This window comes from Ictalurus punctatus, chromosome 6, assembly GCF_001660625.3.
Source record: "Ictalurus punctatus breed USDA103 chromosome 6, Coco_2.0, whole genome shotgun sequence".
NCBI lineage: Eukaryota > Metazoa > Chordata > Actinopteri > Siluriformes > Ictaluridae > Ictalurus > Ictalurus punctatus.
In genome coordinates, this window is record NC_030421.2 from 2,077,501 (window position 1) to 2,097,500 (window position 20,000).

Here is a 20,000-nt window from a genome sequence, read left to right on the forward strand (position 1 = left end):
CGCATACACAGTCTATCCGAGCAGACCGAGGACAGCAGAGTGTGTGCCGTGACCAACCAAGCGATACAAACCAGACTGCAGCTCCAGCTGCTTCAGGTGCTCAGATTAATGATGCTGCCCCTTAAATCAAAAAGTGTTGAGGTGCAAGCAGCACAGTCTGACCACCGACCTCATCCTGCTTTTATAAAAACAGACCTCTGTGATATGCCCTAATTGGGATCTATGGTTAAGTGTGAAAGATTGACGTGCACAAGTAATGGCTCCCTTCAGAGAGCTGCTGTATTGTTGGCACACAACATGCAAGCGTGTAGGCTTGTGTCAGTTGCTTATTAGTGCGTGTATTTTTTTTACCGGCACTGCCATCAAACAAGAGCGGAACTGGTCTTGTTTATCACTGCGATAAACTGTTAGTATGCCAAAAGGGACTTTCTGTGATACTTTCCCTGATAATCTATCCATCTATCTTCTATAAGGATCCTTCGGGGTCACGCTTTCCCTGATAATGCGAAAGGAAATCAAATATGTAGCACAGCATATTTCATATAAATATACAGTAAGCAGACCTAAATATACTGCTCGCTATATAAGCCTTTACTCATCCAGGTGATACGATGGACTCGGTAATAGGGTTCATAGCTCTCTCTTTCTCGCACAGAACATACAATAATTCTGACAGTTCTGACACCCGCTTGTTTTAAGTCTGGTGTATGTGGGAGAGACAGAAGACGCCAGAGGAATCCCAAGCAGTTTCAAGCTTCTCCCCATCTGTCAGAATGTGTGAAACATGGCAAGGACGTGGCATTCAGGTCAGGCAACGTTGCTGATCAGCTATAGAGGGCTTCGTGTCTCTGAACACAGCCATCTCGGTCTCAGAGATACGCTGCTTCTTCAGGCACAGCAAATCCTTCAGAATTGACTCGTATCATATCTGACCTTTCATCTCATCCATGTTGCATGCTGAAATGCCATCATGAAGCCCTGTATCTAAAACATGCTCCAGACTCCATTCATACGTGCTGTCATGGGTTCCAGTCTTCAACTATACGGTTTTGTTGAACCTATGTCCAGCGTAGCTTCGGGTTCCTGTTCTGGGCTGACAGAAGTGGAACCCGGTGTGCCGTTGTAGTCCATCTGCTTTAAGGCGTGACGTGTTCTGTTTTCTGAGATGCTTTTCTGCTCACTACGGCCGTAAAGAGTGGCTTAGTAGACTGAGACTATAACTGTAGACGTCCTGTCAGCTCTAACCAGTTTGGCCACTTCCTCTGACCTCTCTCACCGAGAGGGCGTTTCCGGCCACGGAACCGCCGATCGCTGGATGTTTTAGTTTTGTTGTAAACTCTAGACACTTTTGTGTGTGAAAATCCCAGGAGACCAGCAGTTTCTTCAATACTCAAACCAGACTACATCCATGCCATGGTCAAAGTTACACATTTTCCCCATTCTGATTTTCCATGTGGACGAGTTCAACAAACAGACTTCAAATAAAAACCACAACGAACTTTCTTTTACTCTCACACTCTCCGTCGTTCCCCAGACGAGGACGGGTTCCCTTCTGAGTCCGGTTCCTCTCAAGGTTTCTTCCTCGTATCATCTCAGGGAGTTTTTCCTCACCGCCGTCACCACCGTCTCGCCCGATAGGGATAAACTCACACGCTTAAAATCTCTACCCTGTGTTTATATGTTTCTGTAAAGCCGCTTTGAATTGAATTGATGTGAACATTAACCGACGTTCTCGACCTGTAGTTTCTGCACTGCACTGCTGGCACATGATTGGCTGATGGATAATTGCATAAATGAGCAGGGGTACAGGTGTTCCTATCAAAGTGTTCAGTGAATGATGTTGTATATTACTATATGCAACGTATAAAATGCAGGTCAAGAGCTTCAGTTAACGTTCACATCACAAAAGTAGACGAGGAAAAAGTGTCCCTGGTTCAAGCACGGACTGTATTTGACATTTAAGAAGCGACTCTTTGAAGGCAAACAGTACAAGCACCTGCAAAAAACAGCTGTAGTGAAATTTTGCTATTCGGTCAAAACAAAACCATGGCAACAGAACAGTCCCAGTTTTGGGTAAAGCAAAGCAGAGATCAGCATTTCGAGTGCCTCTGGATGACAGCAATGTGCGTGTGCGTGTGTGTGTGTGTGTGTGTTCTACATTGGCTTCTGATAATTCTGACCCGCTTTAACCATAATGTGATTAAACTGTCGTCAGCTTTTATATACGAGAGCATCAAATGGTAACCTTGGTTTTTGGAATCAGGACCTCAGTGCCCTGGTGGCTTTTTCCCCAGTCTGGTTCTTGACCTCTCTGAATGTCTCTCTGTTACACCAACAGATGTTGTTTTGCTCTTTGTACACGGGTGCGTGAGTCCGTCTGACTGGAAGTCTGTATTTGTGTTAAGCAGGGTTTACACTATATATAAAATGTAGTTGCGGGCCAAAATCACACATCGTAAGAGAATTCTTTGGAGTCGAGCCCGGGAGGTTTCGGAATACTTCACGTCACACGCTCACCGGCGGTCGATTTGGTGCCATTTTAATCAAAATCAAATAAAAACAGCCAATAAAAAAAAGTTCTGGTTGTAGGAGTGATATTTTATTCACATCTCAGAGCATGCTGCTACGAAGCATTTCTAAAAGCCACCACTAGGAGGACGGCGAAGCTCGATGGGATAGCTGCAAATGATTCGTCTGAGCGAGCGATCGTTTAAAATACAGACTTGCTCACATGAATTAATGAATATAAGCCTGCCAGCCTACATGCTTGTCCTCTCTGTACAGTAAACTGCAAAGCTACCACACATGTTAATGGACAGAAAAATGTCTACGTTGCCTCGAGCTCACTTTATAGAACGGACATTTCGTTTCGTCCTCTTTTACCCGGCCACAAACGGCTCCGGACTCCTCTTCTATGCCCTTTTAAAAAAAAGAAGTGTTTTTCCTCTAGGCATAACATGCTATTAAATATTATTATATTACTATTACACCAAGAGCTTGTTCGTGTTTATGCAAATTGGTTTTATGAAGAAGCCTGAGTGATTATCTAAACAGAACAAAGTATTTTCAAATAACATATAGAAGTATAAGTGGCTTAGTGGTTAGCGTGTTTGCCTCACACCTCCGGGTTCGACTCCCGTGTCCGCCCTGAGCGCGTAGAGTTTGCGTGTTCTCCCCGTGCTTCGGGGGTTTCCTTTGAGTATTCCGGTTTCCTCCCGCAGTCCAAAGACGTGCGCTGTAGGCTGATTGGCATTTCTAAATTGATCTGTAGTGAGTGTGTGTGTGTGTGATTGTGCCGTGTGATTGAGGTTGGTTGGCACTCCATCCAGGGTGTCCCCAGCCTTGTGCACCGGGTCCCCTGGGGTAATCGGCAGTCTCACCCGCGACCCTGTGTAGGAAACGGACGGATGGATGACAGTCTTGAATAAATGAAGCGTTTTGCTCTCTGTGCTTCCACAGTCTCTCTATGCTTCCCCCTGCTACACCCACCAAAATCATGTACACAAATTTATTTCAAGAGCGCAGTAATGGCAAACAACGGACGTCAGAGCTAAAATGTATCCGCACCAGCTGCTCTATAGGGAGGAAGGATAAATAAAGTGGAGGACGGTATGACGGCAGCTTAGGCCGAATTAATACGAACGAATTCCCATCATTCACAACCTTTCAATAAGAGCATTCCCTATTGATTCCCCACAGCGGAGGCTGATAAAACCAAGGCTCGTGTGTTTCATGTAAACAGAATGAACGACGGGTTATTGTGGAGGGTTTGATTTGCACCGTGTGAGCTGTGAGGATGAAACAGGATCGTTTTCGGAGAGGTCTTCGTCTCGCCCCCCGACACGCCACGATGCCACGGCTATAGAGGAGGACAGTGAGACATTTTTATTTTTTAAAATTTTTTTTCATTTGTCTGAGTTTGACACAGAAAGCAGACATCCAGCTTGTGACAAGTACTGTATATTCATTCACTTTTCATATCGCGTAGCACAAACGCTGACGACGGATCGGGAACGTGGAAAAAGCCAAAGGAACCAAACATGCGCTCGGGTTTCAAAAACAGCCTTCGTAAAAATATGAAGAAAGAAATGATATGTGTATGATGGGATATGAGAATTCGCAGAAGTCGTGGGCATTACAATGAGATATGCTATATATTAAAAAAAAAAAAAAAAAAGAAAGAAAGAAAGAAACAGCAGAAAATATTAGCAGCAGGCTTTCTTTTGAATGCACGGAGAGATTATCGCTATAAATGTCCCACTGTTTGGACAAACACATCGCATCTCTTAAACAATATTTTTCACGCCTGTGTGTTTTTAATGCAATTACTACAGCTAATGTTCATGTGACGGACGGACACATGACACTGCTTGTCTTACTAACTTACTGACCAAATCAGGCTGTTTGTTGATGTTGTTTTGTTTTTTTTTTTCTTCGTTTGCCCAGACTTCATCACTGAGTAAATAAGGAGAGTGACAAAAAGGTCACATTATACGATTCTAAAAAACAGAGCGTGGGCTTTATATAAATGCGCAATTTACCATACACATCGCCTACTTACCATCAAAGCTCTGTGACGGGGGCAACAGATGCTCGGCTAATTTTAGATCCACCAAATCCAAGAACAGTTAATAAGCCTGTACACAAAATTGGTGTCTTCAGAATGTCCGAACTAGATTGGGCTAATTACATCTTATCACGCTGTGCTGCGGTCATTGTTCCTTTTTTTCTTTCTTTTCTTTTTCTTTTTCTTTTTTTTTTTTTACAGCTTCGCTCGTCTTGTTAGCTAACTATTTTCCGTGTTGCCTAACGACTCTACATAAGGCGATGAATCGGTGTGAAAAAGCCCACTGTGAGAGAGCAGTGTTATAGTACTGGAGGCATATCCGAGACTCACCCTTGCATCAGTGGATACTTTAAATTTATCCTGTACTTTTACACCCAAGAACTGCTGCTGTAATCATAACGGATGCCCTTCGCTCACGCCAGGACTCATATTCACAATTCACACTATACTCACATTCGTGAACATTCTTTTAAAGTGCCTATTATTGTTCTGGAACCTGCCTAATTTTGTTTCAAAGGTCTCATATAATAAATTTGCATGCATCCGAGGTCAAAAACACACTTTAATAATAATGCTCAGAATTTAAACTGCAGCGTTACATTTTTTCCCCCAGTGTCACAAACGACTCGTTAAATGATCCGTTCTAAATGATTCGTTCTAAACTCCTCCCTTCAGACAGCATGCTCTGCTCTGATTGGTCTACCGCTGTCAGCGAGCGGCCGATGAAGACTAGCGGTGGGGTTCTTTGTTACATAGGTTAAACCTAGCTTAGTACGGGAAGTAAAGTCTGGAATCACTAACGACTCGATTCGGCCGTTCAGAATCGATTCCTTCTTTTGGGAGTCGGTAACTCCGTTTGTCGCGCGCTTTGATTTTTTTAACTCTGCAGACGTTTTTACATTCACAAACAGCTAGAGATATAACGCACTACATGAAAGGGAATATTTTAAAAACCGTAATGGGTGCACTTTAACACACTTAGACAAGATTATTTTTCTTTGAACACAAAAAAAGTGAGAGTAATCTCCCAAAAACAAGGCTTTTTTTAACTTTCCTTTTTTGCCGTGCACGGTTGCATTTGTGCTGAGTGCTATGCTCCCAAAAATCTTTTATGGCTAACATCTAACCATTGAATTTCCCAGTACTGCATGACTCACCAACCTTGTGGTTGTACTGTAGCCCAAAATATTAAATGAAATTGGCTAGGAACCAAGAGGTCATTGGTGTGATAACAGATGTTAGTGCCCTTGAGCAGAAACTTCTCCATTTAGGATACAAAGATCAATACGGGTGAAAGAACAAGCAGTGGTGGGGCGGTTGTGGCTTGACGGTTAAGGCTCTGGGTTACTGATCAGGGGTACGAGCCCGAGCACTACCAAGCTACCACTGTTGGGCCCTCGAGCAAGGCCCTTACCCCTCTCTGCTCCAGGGGGCGCCGTATCACGTCTGACCGTGCGCTCTGACCCCAACTTCCTGACATGCTGGGATATGCGAAGAAAAGAATTTCACCGTGCTGTAATGTATACGTGACCAATAAAGACTCGTTATAAATGATCAGTAACTGAATATATCTGCAGTAAAAGTCATGCAAGTCACGTGCTAACGAATCAGAGCGACGTGTTTGAAATTCCAGTCTTCTCCTGAATCACATACAGCACTCGAGCTACTTCAGTCACCGTGACTGCAAAACAAATTACATCCCATTATTCATTGCTTATATTATTTTTGTGTCGGTTGCACACACAAAACACTAAGGCACAGATGTTACAATCCCCACCACCCCAGAGGTGTCTGAAGCAAACAGTAAAACAATCACACAGCTAACAAGCTCCGATGTTTACACACTGACAACGAGTCAACGGGGTGTTTTCCAGCGTGGAAGCTTTTGGAGCTGATTTATTATTCATTTTTGGTACAGCTACATTTATATAGCGCTTTTCCAGACGCACAAAAAAACTTTACATAGTATTTGGGGAAAACTCCTCGACCACCACTAGTGTGTAGCATCCGTCTGGATGACGCGATGGCGGCCATATTGCGCCAGAACGCCCGTCACACACCAGATATTAGTGGAGACGAGAGGAACGCGATGTAGCCAGTTCAGAGACGGAGATTATTAGGGGGCCATGATAGAGGACGTTCGATGGGGGAATTTCGGCAGGGTTTCTACCCCTACTTATTTACTATAAGTGTCCTGGGATTTTTAATGATCTTAATTAGAAAGTAGTCATGCGGTATTGGCAGTTATAATCAATGTGTAACTTCAGCACCGATACTGATAAATCCATCACACCAGGGTGAGCGAGTACAGCCGTGGCATGTGTGGGAACGGCCCAGACATATGTCAGCCCACACACTCGCTAAAGCCTCTGCAAGTGGAGATGTGTGGGTGAAACTGGGTGTTATTTCTATGCCAAACTGCCTGAGAATTTTGAAGGTGGTATTCTGGCTGTATTTACACATCGGAGTTGGGCATCTGAATTATTCCAAACTAACGATCCTGTCTATAACTTGCCATCATGAGGTTATAAGAGCTATAATTACTCAGAGCTCGGGCTTATCGTTTCCTTCCCAAAGCTGTTTGCTCTGAATCTCTATGTTTCATCACCTAATCAGACTCAGAGCTAGCTTTAGCATGCACTGAAGGATGCTACTGTCTGAGCGGAGGTATTAGCGTTAAGCTGCCTGTCGATCTCATGATGCTGCCATGGCTTTTCCCTCCAGAAAAATCAAGTGTACACACTCTCTCCTGCTAATCGATACCCTGCTCTTTCAACTCCCCTGCGTTCTGGTCAGTCAGGTAACGCATAATTTATTGATCCAGAGACACTCCGCTTGTGTTACTTGCCCTAAACCTTTCCAACAGAACATCTTCTACTCGTGAAACACGCAGACAGACCCATGCTACTTAATTCTTGGGAAGTTCCTGCTTTCCGATGTGACCGGGCAAAGCCGTTTAAGGGCGCCGACTTTTTTCCGAAAAAGTCCTATAGATGACGTGCTGGGAAACGCATAAAGTTGATGAGCCACGCATCGACCAAAATGTTCACAAACGGCGATTATAAATGCCTCATCGTCCCCGATGTCTGTTGGGAAGTTGATCGCGCTCTCCTGGCACATAAAGGTCTTGTAAAACATTAGCTCATAAAGATCCTGGTCATGTACTTCCTGACTTAAAAACATGGATCGTGAAAGCGGGGAAATGAATAGGTGTGGACCTGTCGACCCGGATCGACTGCTTCGCCATGACGCCAGCTACAGTATGTCTCCCATCTATATTGCAATGCGCAGTACATGTGCCACCATGGGATCTGCGTTCTCTAAAAACAACCATTTTGAAGTGGCTTCCAACCCACACAGTGTTGGTGTCACAGCTTGCATTTGCATACACACACACACATTACAAAGCTGTAAACAGTGAAAAAGCATTCAAGTCAATGTAAAACATGCCCAAACTAGACTGAAATGACAACCCGGCCAGGGACTGCAGGTAGAATTCCACTCGGTTGTCGTCAGACAGGGAAATGACTTTTGCTCAGACCATTATCAGACTTGACCTTGTTTTGTTTGGGTTTTTTTGTTTTTTTTTGCCATATCTTTCAAACCGAGACCTATCCACACTGGCACAGGCACACTTTATCAGCTGCCTCACCGGTAGCGTTATTTATTTCACTATAGGGCTTTCCCTGGATGTCTCTCTGCCAAGCGTGCTCCCAACATCTTTATACAGTCACACGGCTAGCGTAAAGGTCTTCGGATCAAATTTCACTACAGGGTCCCATAGAACCTCATCAAAATGACGAGGAGATGTATGTGGCTTGACCAGATCCTGTTCCCCTGGACACCGTGACTGGACAGATCAATACAACAGCCATTTTGGATGATAATAGACATTTCTTGGCTGTGGGAAGAAATTGACAGAACAATGTGATGACACTTCACATGATTTAGCCTGTGTTCAGGGCTAACGGCTGAGAACGAAACAAGGCCGACGTTAATTGTGCCATGACATAGCGGCAAAGAACAAGTCTATTTATAGATGCCTCGTCTTCCTTTTCCATTTGCTAAGCCAGACCTGACGAGGCACTTTGACCTTGCTGTTCATTAATGCATAAAGCAGTTCTCCCAGTGGTTCTCATAAGTACAGTACACGGTGACAGGGGCTTTACATTAGAGAGGTTTTGGAGCTAATGATGCTTATGTAAAAGGTCAGGTCTGCGCTTCTATATAACGGCATAATTATGTGGAAAACGACGGCGCATGGGAAATAATAAACAGTAATATCCATTTCTCTTTAAAAGACAACGGGCCTTATTTATCGAGCTGGATACGGACGCGTTTATTCCGCGAATCATTTGTACACGCGTTTTTACACGAGAACTTTGTTATCCGTGAAAATCCCATCATTTCGTAAAAAAAAAAAAAGTAGTCCACTCGTGCTCCTGAGTGTGTGTAAATCCATGCACAAGAACACTAATTAACGTAAACCTCGACTTGATCGATTTCAAATCATATCATTTGCATGGATTACCGCACTTTTATGTATGGGATGCACTGCTGAGTTGAAATGGCTTGTTTTTATTACAGCATTTAAAAGAACCCTTATCCAGAGTGACTTATAGAAGTGCTTCGGAGGAATAAGAATACCATCAGGAAAACTGTGTGAAAACGAATCATGTAATATGACTGGTGTTAAAGAATGTCGTTGTTTTTTTTTCAAAATCAATGGAGCAAGCCAATACAACCCCGTAAATGAAGACAAATAAAACGCTGTATAATCAGAGGATACGCCGTAAACAAACGCCTCAGCGGATGGGATATTTAGCACTCGCTTATTATTTATATATTACTAAAGCAGTGTACTGGCATAGAAGCAAGTCAAAATAACTTCCATTACTGCCTTTCAGGCTTCGGCGTCGTCGTTCATTTCGTTCTCCCAGACGTCTGTACACTTGAACCTTTACGGAGTTGTTTTTTTTAACGAAGGGCGTCATTACATGCAAGTACGGGGGACTTTTTAGTTCAGTTCGGCGTACGCAAACATTCAAGGATTTCAACCTTAGCGGTTCTACAAAGCGCTTTACACTGGTTCTCGTTCAGCCATTCACACACACACTCTCACACCAATGGTAGCAGAGCTGCCGTGCAAGGACTCGGGGTTCAGTGTCTCGCCCAAGGACACTTCGGTACGTGGAGTCACGTGGGCCGGGAATCGAACCGTCGACCCTATGATAAATACGTAGAAGGTTTCTGATTAGAGGACGCCCTTTTAACAGTGTGGGATAGAGATATTGCAGTGGATTGAACCGTATCCCATCTTAGAAAGTTCTGTATGAAAGAGTGAATTTTAACCTTTTAACCTCGCTGACAGGCTACAGGAAATATCCGAGGTCGGTCATTCACAACGTCCATGAAAGCCTTCTTCCTGTTAAGAGAATCTAGATCTAGGCTACGTTCAGTGACCCGATGCGATAACTACGGTAGCAGTCCGGCTCGCGCGGCTGAGCGTTCTTTATAAAGAACATTTGTGTACTTTCAAATGAGTTTCGACTGCAACCTTCACTCTACAGTAGGAGGGATTCTGTTAGGATCTCAGTGATGAATAAGCGTAGGCTGGTTTTGGATAAGTGAATATTAGCACAATCAACACCAGAAAAACACATTCATAGCCAGCCATCTGTTAGATTATGGCATCAGACTATAGAAAGATAGTGTCACCTTTCATGCACCTTCCGTTTCTTCCCGTTCTACGTAGAGCCAGGAGTGTGGATTTGTTTTGTTTTTTTGGGGTTTTTTTTTTTTATTATTATTAGCGATCTTCAAAATCATGAGGAAATGACTTGGAGGTCATTCAAACGATCTGGTGCACATAAATAAATAAATAAATAAATAAATAGATCCAGTGCTCTCGGTACCGACAGTTGGAGGTGAGGACTAGAGCCAAAATTGGGCAAGAGTTTGATTCCCAGAAATCCTACAGTCCAAGAAAACACAACAACTTTCTCCCCTAGATTCTCTTTTGCATTTAACCATGACTGAACTCAATATTTGCTTTGTCAGTCTGAAGCCAATTACTGTGCACGCTTTTGCATTGTATTGGTACATGGGAGTTAGGACACTTTATCCTTTTTTAGCCATTTAGCCTGCCCAACCAACCATTATTATGGACTTCCATGCAGACGCCATTTGACTCGTGAAATATTTCTACCTATATACATATACCTAATATACCATTCATTAGCCTAGGAGATTTATTTAATGTAGACCACGTGAGCCCATTTTACACCCATGGCACGGCATCGAATACACTCCCGTGTTAATCAAAGCTTATCGAGTTTTTCTTTCCCTGTGGTTTCTGTCTAGAATCACTAGAAAATACAACATCCATGCTATATATTGTAATGTATGCTCGTAATCTTGTGAAATATTTCTTTTAAAAAAAAAATATATATATATCGTATTCAATTTCTTGTCACTATTATACACTTTCCCTGGCTGCAATAACTGCTATGTCCATATTTGGTTTAGTTTAATCTGCTGAATACTAAGTCATAGCATGTTATGTTTATATTTATACCATTTTTAAATGATATCGTTACTCTTTGGCACTTATCTCCTGCACTACCTGTTATATCAGACAGTGTACTGGTGTGTACACCGTCACTGACTGTGTCTACTGTCCTGTTTAAGTAGTTATTGTTCCGTCCTGTGCTGTGAGCACACGTCTGGACGTGCACTTTATGTCAAAACGTGTAGATCGTTACGTAGTTCGGTGTCGTCTCGTGTGGTCAGCGTTGTACTATGTAGCACCGTGGTCCTGGAGGAACGCCGTTCCGTGTCACGGTGTACTGTACCGGCCGTATACGCTTCAAATGACAATAAAGTGAATTTGAACTTGAACTCGATAACGGAAATAGGATTTATTTGCTGTGACGTCGGGTGACGCCCAGACGTGATGAAAGTCAATGTTCATCCCATCATGGGGCAGAAAGGAAAAAACTCATTGCTTTAATGAACCGATTACTTACAGATTGTTTACAAAACCGAACGGCACAGAAATTCATGCTCCACGCCCAGTGCAAAATGTCAAATGGGCTTCACGTTCATTACTTTATTTTGTAAAATGCACCGTTCGCTAGCAGTTTTCGAGAAGCAGAGTCTCCGTCTCCGTGGAATCAAAGTATGAGCTAAAGGGGACGGCCGAGATCTCGACGACATCGCCTGATTTTGACACGCTGCAGTGCGACACACAAACCCCGGTCCTCTCATTAGATTCAGTAAGCAAGGAGTGCCTACTTTTGTGCGCTCTAGCACACCGTTATAAACCGTATAAAAAAGAATCCCGTTGGAGCTTTTTCTCTCTTTGTACGACAATTCAATATGATGTGCCATCCTGCATGGGTGTATATATTACCTAACCTTCTGTGGATTGTGCACATACTGCATATCCTACACAGGAGCCTGGAGCCTATCCCTGGAAACTCGGGTGCAAGGCAGGGGACACCCTGGACTGGGTGCCAACCAATCGCAGGGCTCAATCACACCCATTCACAGACTACGGACAAATCGGACACGCCAATCAGCACGTCTTTGGACTCGGGGAGGAAACCGGAGTACCCGGAGAAACCCCTGAAGCATGGGGAGAACATGCAAACAAACAAGCTTTATATTCTAGAGGGAAGTAAAACAATTATTTGTACATATGCATGCGCATGTCTTAGGGGTTGCACAGGTGCGTTGACTAACGCATTCACTAGTCATCGCTATTGCGAGCTGGCAACTAGTCAACACTGGATAACGGAATAAAAACAGCAAGCCAGATGGTAAAGAAAGCAGATTAATGAGCTGTAAAATAGTCAAAGCCAAATCTACACTCGACTGCACGAAACTACACTTGGAAAAGTCTTTTTTATTATTTATTTATTTTTTTGCTTTAATGGACCTTTAACACGTTTATATTTGAAAGCTTCGGTTTCAGTTCAGATTCAGACATCTCAATAGATCCTTTCTGGGAATTTCGCCTACATACTGTACATTCGTGTGGTTCTGGACACACACATAGCATGCTCTACATGCCAATCAGTGCAAGCTTATTAAACCTGGTTCATTTAGATAAACTGGAATTAATTGAACATTTTAGTTGGGTCCAGTCTGCCATTTCATCCCAAAAAAAAAAACCCCCAGGAAGTCACACACCACAAATAATCAAATCATACTCTACTATGTAAAGCTAAAGCTGCGCTTTCTATGATTATTCTTCTTCCTGGTAATAAATGTTTGTCGGGTTTTTTTTTTTCAGCTCAAATGTATCAGTCCAAACATGTATGCATACTTCACTCCAGCCTCAGCTGTTTTCAGCAGGCTTTTATACTTAACGCCTAGTAAAACCTCTACAGATTCCATTTAGCACGGTGGGTAAACAGTGGACGCACAGGCTGCAAAGACTCTCTTGAACGGCGGCGTTCGACACTAGCGACCTACCGATGTAAAGAGTCCATTTAAAACTCGTAAAAGCTAGCACTAACGAGTGTCGGGAGCGATAAAGCCTGCCGGGTCATACGCCGCCCCAGAGAGGACGGCGAGCCACTTGACCGGAGAACTCAAAGCAGGACGCTATGACATCATATAAAGCAGATAGCACCATGACTCCACAAGCATCAGGGGAAATAAACATGCTGTAGTTATCAACTCCTTGGATTATAGACCTGTCGCTTTGTGGAAAAGACGCTGTATGCATGTGTATGTACACACCTGCACTTTCCATCTAGAAAACAACTTTGATTATTATTCCACCGGGGTTCATCTTTGTGGCCTTTGAACAAAAGCCGGGGAGTCGACTAGGAGATTACAGATCTCTCCCTGTCAATGCTTACTGGCCTTTCAGGCACAAGAGGTGGCGGTCAACAAAGATAAGGACTCCTGCACTCTATTCTATAGGGACCCCGTCCTCTCACCTTCAAGTCAGACGGAAAGAATAGAGGCACGATATCCGACATCATTCGAGTGATGTCGTTTATGTTCGATTGATTTATGAACTAAGAGTCACAATTGCCACTGCACAACTATATGATGTTCTCCCCCCACTGCGCATAACGTATAAATAAACTTCAGTGAATACAGTGCCATAATGTTCAACTTTAATAAAAACCCCAAACTTGAGCCTGTTTATGGGTAAGGGTCTTGCTCAAGAACCCAACAGTGGTAGCTTGGTGGATTTGGGATTTGAACTCACAAGCATCTGATCATTGGTACAAAGGCTTAACCTCTTCCTTCTTCCGAAAGATTAAGCGAGGAGAAACGTTCTACACCGCGTCCAGGGTGTACCCCGCCTTGTGCCCCACGCTCCCTGGGATAGGCTCCAGGTTCCCCCGTGACCCCGAAAAGGATAAAGCGGTATAGACGATGGATGGACGGATGGAAACTTTCTACTCTCCAGCATCTGGTGTCGCGAAAACAGGAAATTATTTTCGAATGTAGGATTGTTTTTGTCCGGAAAAAAAAATGACCTCTTAGCAAGCGAAAATATATCTTAAATAGAGTCGAATGTATCGAGTATTTCCTCTTATACGATCACCATACGACAAATATACTGTAAGATTATTAAACTAGATGTTTCTAGGTATTGTTTCTAATTTCAAAGATGATCTGCCAATAGAACAGCACTCATTCCAAACTCAGGAAATTAGTACACGAGCATGTCTAAAATAGGTTGAAGAAGCTTTTATTTGGTTTAATTATATAATATGAGATACCAAATAGGTTTGACTATATTCAAGGTATTTTCACTTATAAGAAAACTGTGTTGTAGTTTAACCTGAGAAAAACCCGTGGAACGTCTCATAGGCCATACACAAGAAGCTGGGAAAAAGCTCAAATCCATCCATCCATCCATCTTCTATAGCGATTATCCTACAGGGTCACGGGGAACCTGGAGCCCATCCCAGGGATCATCGGGCACAAGACGGGGTACACCCTGGACAGGGTGCCAGTCCATCACAGGGCACAATCACATACACATTCATACACTACGGACACTTTGGACACGCCAATCGGATTACCGTGCATGTGTTTGGACTGGGGGAGGAAACCGGAGTACCCAGAGGAAACCCCCGCAGCACGGGGAGAACACGCAAACTCCACACACACGGGGCCACGGTGGGAATCGAACCCCCGACCCTGGAGGTGTGAGGCGAACGTGCGAACCGCTAATCTCCCGTGCGCCACAAGGTGAAAATCTTATACATTGATTTTTTTTAAGCCGGGTATTTAAAAGGCCTAATATTTAAGAGCTAAGTATTCAAATTTCCCAAGAAATGTGGAAAAAGGTCTAAATAAATGTTTAAAAAGCTGAAATCATGTTTGACATGATGGCACTGCTGTGAGCATTTACCGGGTAAGTGCATCGAAGCTGCGCTGTAATGAGTGATGGGCACCTAATGGATGTTGGAATCAAATGATAGTCGAATTCTTCGAGAAACGAGGCACAATACCGGTGAACACTCTGGACTCGAGAGTGCAGGCCATTACGTGACTCATTCGCACAGCAAAGAACAGGAACGAGAAAGAGAGAGAGAGAGAGAGAGAGAGCGCGAGAGAGCGAGAGCAAGAGAAAATGGATAAAAGGAGTGCAGGAGCACATTTTTAAAGTTGATTACTGAGCCCTTTAGAACATGGTCGGAGAGTTTTTGTGTAAGACTCCACGGTGAAAGATGTTTCAATTGCAGCAGAAGGGTTCCTAGTACCTGGATATTTACCGCTCTATCTACCGCTGTTTTATATACGATCAATGTTTCAGAAAGTTTCAAGATATTCAAAGTTCCAGAGAGAGAATGAGAGCGTTTCAGAGAGAGAGAGAGAGAGAGAGAGAGAGAGAGAGAGAGTGTAGAGGCCTCTCTGGATATTTGTGTTAATAGTCACAGCAGTTGCTCGCTTGTGGCACAATATAAAACAGGGATTTTCTTGACCCTAAACATGAGTCACACACACACACACGCACACAAATACGTGGTACTCACTGATGTGTACAGATGGCCTTCTCCATTCATGGCGATGTATAACCCTGTCTTCACGGACTGAATAGCAACAACTCGGAGGCCCACAGGTATGAGATTGAACAACGCTGGAGGGAAAGAACAGACAGAGAATGCGTGTGAGTAGCATTAGGGTAAACGGAGCGATGCACACAACGACATGTCATGCATTTCAGCACACGAGACCAGAGAGGAACCCTCAATGTACGCCAGACCTTCAGAAGCCTTTAATGATCTTTATTATACACAAGTGTACAGTACGTGCTGTGGATCTTCTCACACGGATACAAACATCTGCACTTCCCCGGAACAGTCGACGCCCGAGACTCACGCAGGTTTCAGTGGATAATCTCCGCTGGACATAGCTGCTGCTGTAATCCTAAAGATGTTCCTGTTCTGATCCCAGGACTCATTCGGTACATACACATACTGAACATTCTTCCGTCACACTGGTGCTGTTAGACGTTATAGTGCGCAGGTGTAGAAGAGTAAAGATTTATTTGTAATCCCACTATCCGGTGTCACCCAGAAGACCTTCTGTGTCTGGTTTCATGGTGACTCGGGGGGTTTTTCATAGCCCTAATGACGCTTGCTCGTTAGGGTTCTAAATCTAAATCTCTGTAAGACACAGTTGTAAAAAAATAAATAAATGAATGAATTAAAGGCTTTAAATCAGATTCTCGTAGTGGTCGGTTGCTTGGTGTGGTCCACTGGCTGACCAATTTTTTTTGGAAGTCATTCTGAATCGGTTTTATTAGCGGCTTTCTGTCCGGCGCGGTTGAAAAAAGTCTCTTTAATACAGAACACGCGATTGTTTACGACACGATCTATCTCAATTCAGTTGTATTCTTAGTGCACATACCACCAGAGCGGAACACACTGAGCCCACAACGCCGGCCCGGTCATTAGAATCGTGTCGTCAGCTGGGAAAACCAATCGGAAAACCAATCACTGTGATTCAATTCTGGCAAACATCCAAAACGATTTTTTCAATTCGATTCGATTCAGTTTTATCCGTGTAGCGCGTTTAACAGCGGACGCCGTCTCAAAGCGGCTTTACAGAGACGTATAAACACGGGATGGAGATTTTAAGCGTGTGAGTTTATCCCTATCGGGCGAGACGGTGGAGACGGCGGTGAGGGAAAAACTCCCCGAGATGATACGAGGAAGAAACCTCGAGAGGAACCGGACTCGGAAGGGAACCCGTCCTCATCTGGGGGACGAAATTTTCGGCTAAAATTGGGTTTTTCAGCCTGTAACCTGTTTTGACACCGCAACTTTAAGAAAAACTTAATGAAATTATTTTATTTTTTTTTATAAAGTCGATGGCAATTTGCTTTTTAATCCTGCCCAGAATATTTTCCTGCAAAAATAATGTTGAGTGATGAGTCAGTTTACCAAATGCAGCAATAACTGCAGCCAGTTTGGCAAAAGTAGTGGTTAGCACACCTGCCTTGCACTTCCAAGGTTGGAGGTTTGATTCCCACCTCCATCCTGTGTGTGTGTGTGTGTGTGTGTGTGTGTGTTTGTATGTTCAACCCATGCTTTGGGGGTTTCATAAACGTACTCCATGTTTCCTCCCCCAGTCCAAAGACATGCATTGTAGGCTGACTGGCATCTCTAAATGGTCCATAGCGTGTGAATGGGTGTGCAAGTGTGTGTGTGATAGAGCCCTGCAATGGGTTGGTAACCCCATAGGTTACTAACGGCGTAAACGCAGATGTACGCCACATGTATGGTAGATGTGATGCTGACTCAGTGGAGTAGAAGTGGAGGCAGTAATTAGAGGCAGCGATGGTGCATGGCAGCTTTAATGGCTCTTTTGTTGTCGAAGCCTGCCTCCTGGGTTTGTTACGTAATGGTTATTGTTCGTGTTGCTGTAGAATGGCTGCTCCGACAGCGACAGCGAGCGCCGATTGTCCGTACGGCTTATACTAATCTACGGTGAAATGAACTGACGTGTGTGTATGACAGACTAGTGTGAGGAAAAGACGGCGAGAACGGCACGCTGCACTCTCCGGATCAGAGTGGTAGAAGACTACTCGGCGCTTCAGTGCCTCTGCTTGTGTTGATTATCTTTCGCTACTGTACAGTACATAGAAGAAAATGGCTACGATAGTATTCATATAGAAAACCCAAACCAGTCTAGTCTTGTTCAGAGATTCATGGCGTCCATAGACCTGCTGGTCATCCGGTTATTGAGTATTTGATGAGACAACGACGTGCGTCACAGGAGAAAATCCATCATGTCGGGAGAGCCACGCATGTCTGTGTGTGTAAGATTGACACTGCCTGTCACTCTCTCGTTATGGCTTCAAAATGAAATCAAATTAAGCAGCTGGCCTGAAGCAATGGAAAAACAGGTCCTGTGTATGCTAATAATACCCCACTCGCTGGTGTGCCACGATTTCTCCTCGCATACACACACAAACACACATCCCCGCAAGTCTCGGTGACAATCCAAGAGATGATCTTGCTCTCACTTCATCTGGGGCCCTTGTTTATTCAGTGTCTGTCTAATCTGATTTGACAAGGAAGTGCATCAGACAAACCGGTGCGAAATAAAAGGATGGAAATGGTATGCGGTATCTAGAAGGAGAACCGACCGAATGGATCCGGAGCCATTCCGGATTCCCGATTTCGACGCGGCATACCGTCCGTGCAAAGGGACGCGAAGCCGTGGAACGCCGGATACGGTATTATCGCTGTATCTATTTTATAAAAATGAATTCGATCCACTGTGGATGCACCCGTTTGAACAGTTCGATGTTTCTCTAGATGGCACAAATCACCAATCATTCCGATTTGCTTAATTAGCGAGCAGATGTTGCAATCACAACATAACTATTTGATGCAAAAAAAAAAAAAAAAAAAAAAAAGCCCTTAGGTTTTGCACCCAGCTCGCACTTTTATAAAGCCGAATAAATGCATCTATATGCCATGACGGGTCTTTAGATCAGATTTCCGTTCACCCGTTTAAATGGGCATTTATTCAGCACCGTATTTGATCAAAAGACGCATACTTGACATTCGGTGTGCGGATGTGAGGCAGTATTTATCTAGCCGTCTTAAAAAAAAATATCGATACTTATTTGAAATATTTGGAACGGACAACAACCTATAGTGATAGAAATCTGGAGGGGATGGGGGGGGGGGGGGGGGGGGGGGGGGGTTTGGGGGAGATATCAACTCACAAGAATTACTGCTGTCATCCTTGGTCCCATCAAGAGATCCATCCGCGTTCATTTGCAAGTAGTATCCCTGCCTGCAATATAACCTGGTCACTATGCCCTTGAGCTGGGGATCTGTTGAGAGAGAGAAAAAAAACAACAACAACAAAGTGTTATCGTAAGGTTATAGTATTAACCGTGAACGTGAATAATTCGTTACGATGATCCATTATCGTTTATGAACAAGCGTACGTAAGGCAGTGCGTTCTGCATTGATCTTTATTCCAGTTCTGGCACTTTCGTTATGTTCTGTTTGGCAGCGAGTCCGATCTTAAGGCTCATCATTTTCCCCTGTATTAAAGGGCTCCCCTTTAACAGTCATCACTGGGTGTGTTAATGTCAGATATGGGTGATTAAGGGTGGTTTCTGATGTGACGCAGGATTAATACAACCTCACTGAATGGATTATATACTGTATATGAGGCAGTAAATATAGCGCATGAACCCGGTCGGGCCTCGTAGGGTACCTCCGAGTCGCACGGAAGCGAAAGGAGATTCGAGGACCTGCGATAAAATACCACCTGTTCTGTGGAGGTTTGAGTAAAATTGACGGAATGTTTTTTTTTTATTGTGTCAAAACAAGATCCTGAGCACCAGTGCTTTAACATCACATCATGTGCAAACGCAACATGGCCCAATTTACCGTGTAGGCATGTGATTGACATGAAATATGGGCTATTTAAGGGGGCTCCAGGGTTGGGGGTTCAGTTCCCGCCTACACCCTGTGTGTGCGGAGTTTGCATGTTCTCCGTGTGGTTCGGGGGTTTTCTCCGCGCATGCCGGTTCCTCCCCCGGTTCATAGACATGCGTTGTAGGATGATTGGTATCTCGAAATTGTCTGTAGTGTGTGAATGGGTGTGTAAATGTGTCCAGAGTTCGCTAAAGGTTCCCCTGTGACCCCGTGTAGGATAAGAGGTACAGAAAATAGATGGATGGATGGATGAATGGACGGATGAATGGATGAATGGATGGACGAATGGATGGATGGATGGACGGACGGATGGACGGATGAATGGATGGATGGAATGATGAACAGATGGACGGATGGACGAATGGATGAATAGACGGATGGATGGACGGACGGACGGATGGATGGACGGACGGACGGATGGATGGATGGATGGATGGACAGACGGACGGATGGATGGATGAATGGATGGACAGATGGACGAA

The 20,000-nt window shown here is 44.0% G+C and overlaps 1 protein-coding gene across 2 annotated transcripts in view; it reads right to left on the reverse strand.

Moving 5' to 3' along the window:
* Window positions 1-20,000, reverse strand: part of fgf14 (fibroblast growth factor 14) — a 138,556-nt gene that overhangs the window by 17,434 nt on the left and 101,122 nt on the right. For both annotated transcript variants that reach the window (XM_017470915.3, XM_017470914.3), the window contains exons 2-3: window positions 18,792-18,902; window positions 15,583-15,686 (exon numbers count right to left, since the gene is read on the reverse strand). In XM_017470915.3, the coding sequence (XP_017326404.1) occupies window positions 15,583-15,686; window positions 18,792-18,902 (215 nt within the window). The remainder of the gene's footprint in view (window positions 1-15,582; window positions 15,687-18,791; window positions 18,903-20,000) is intronic.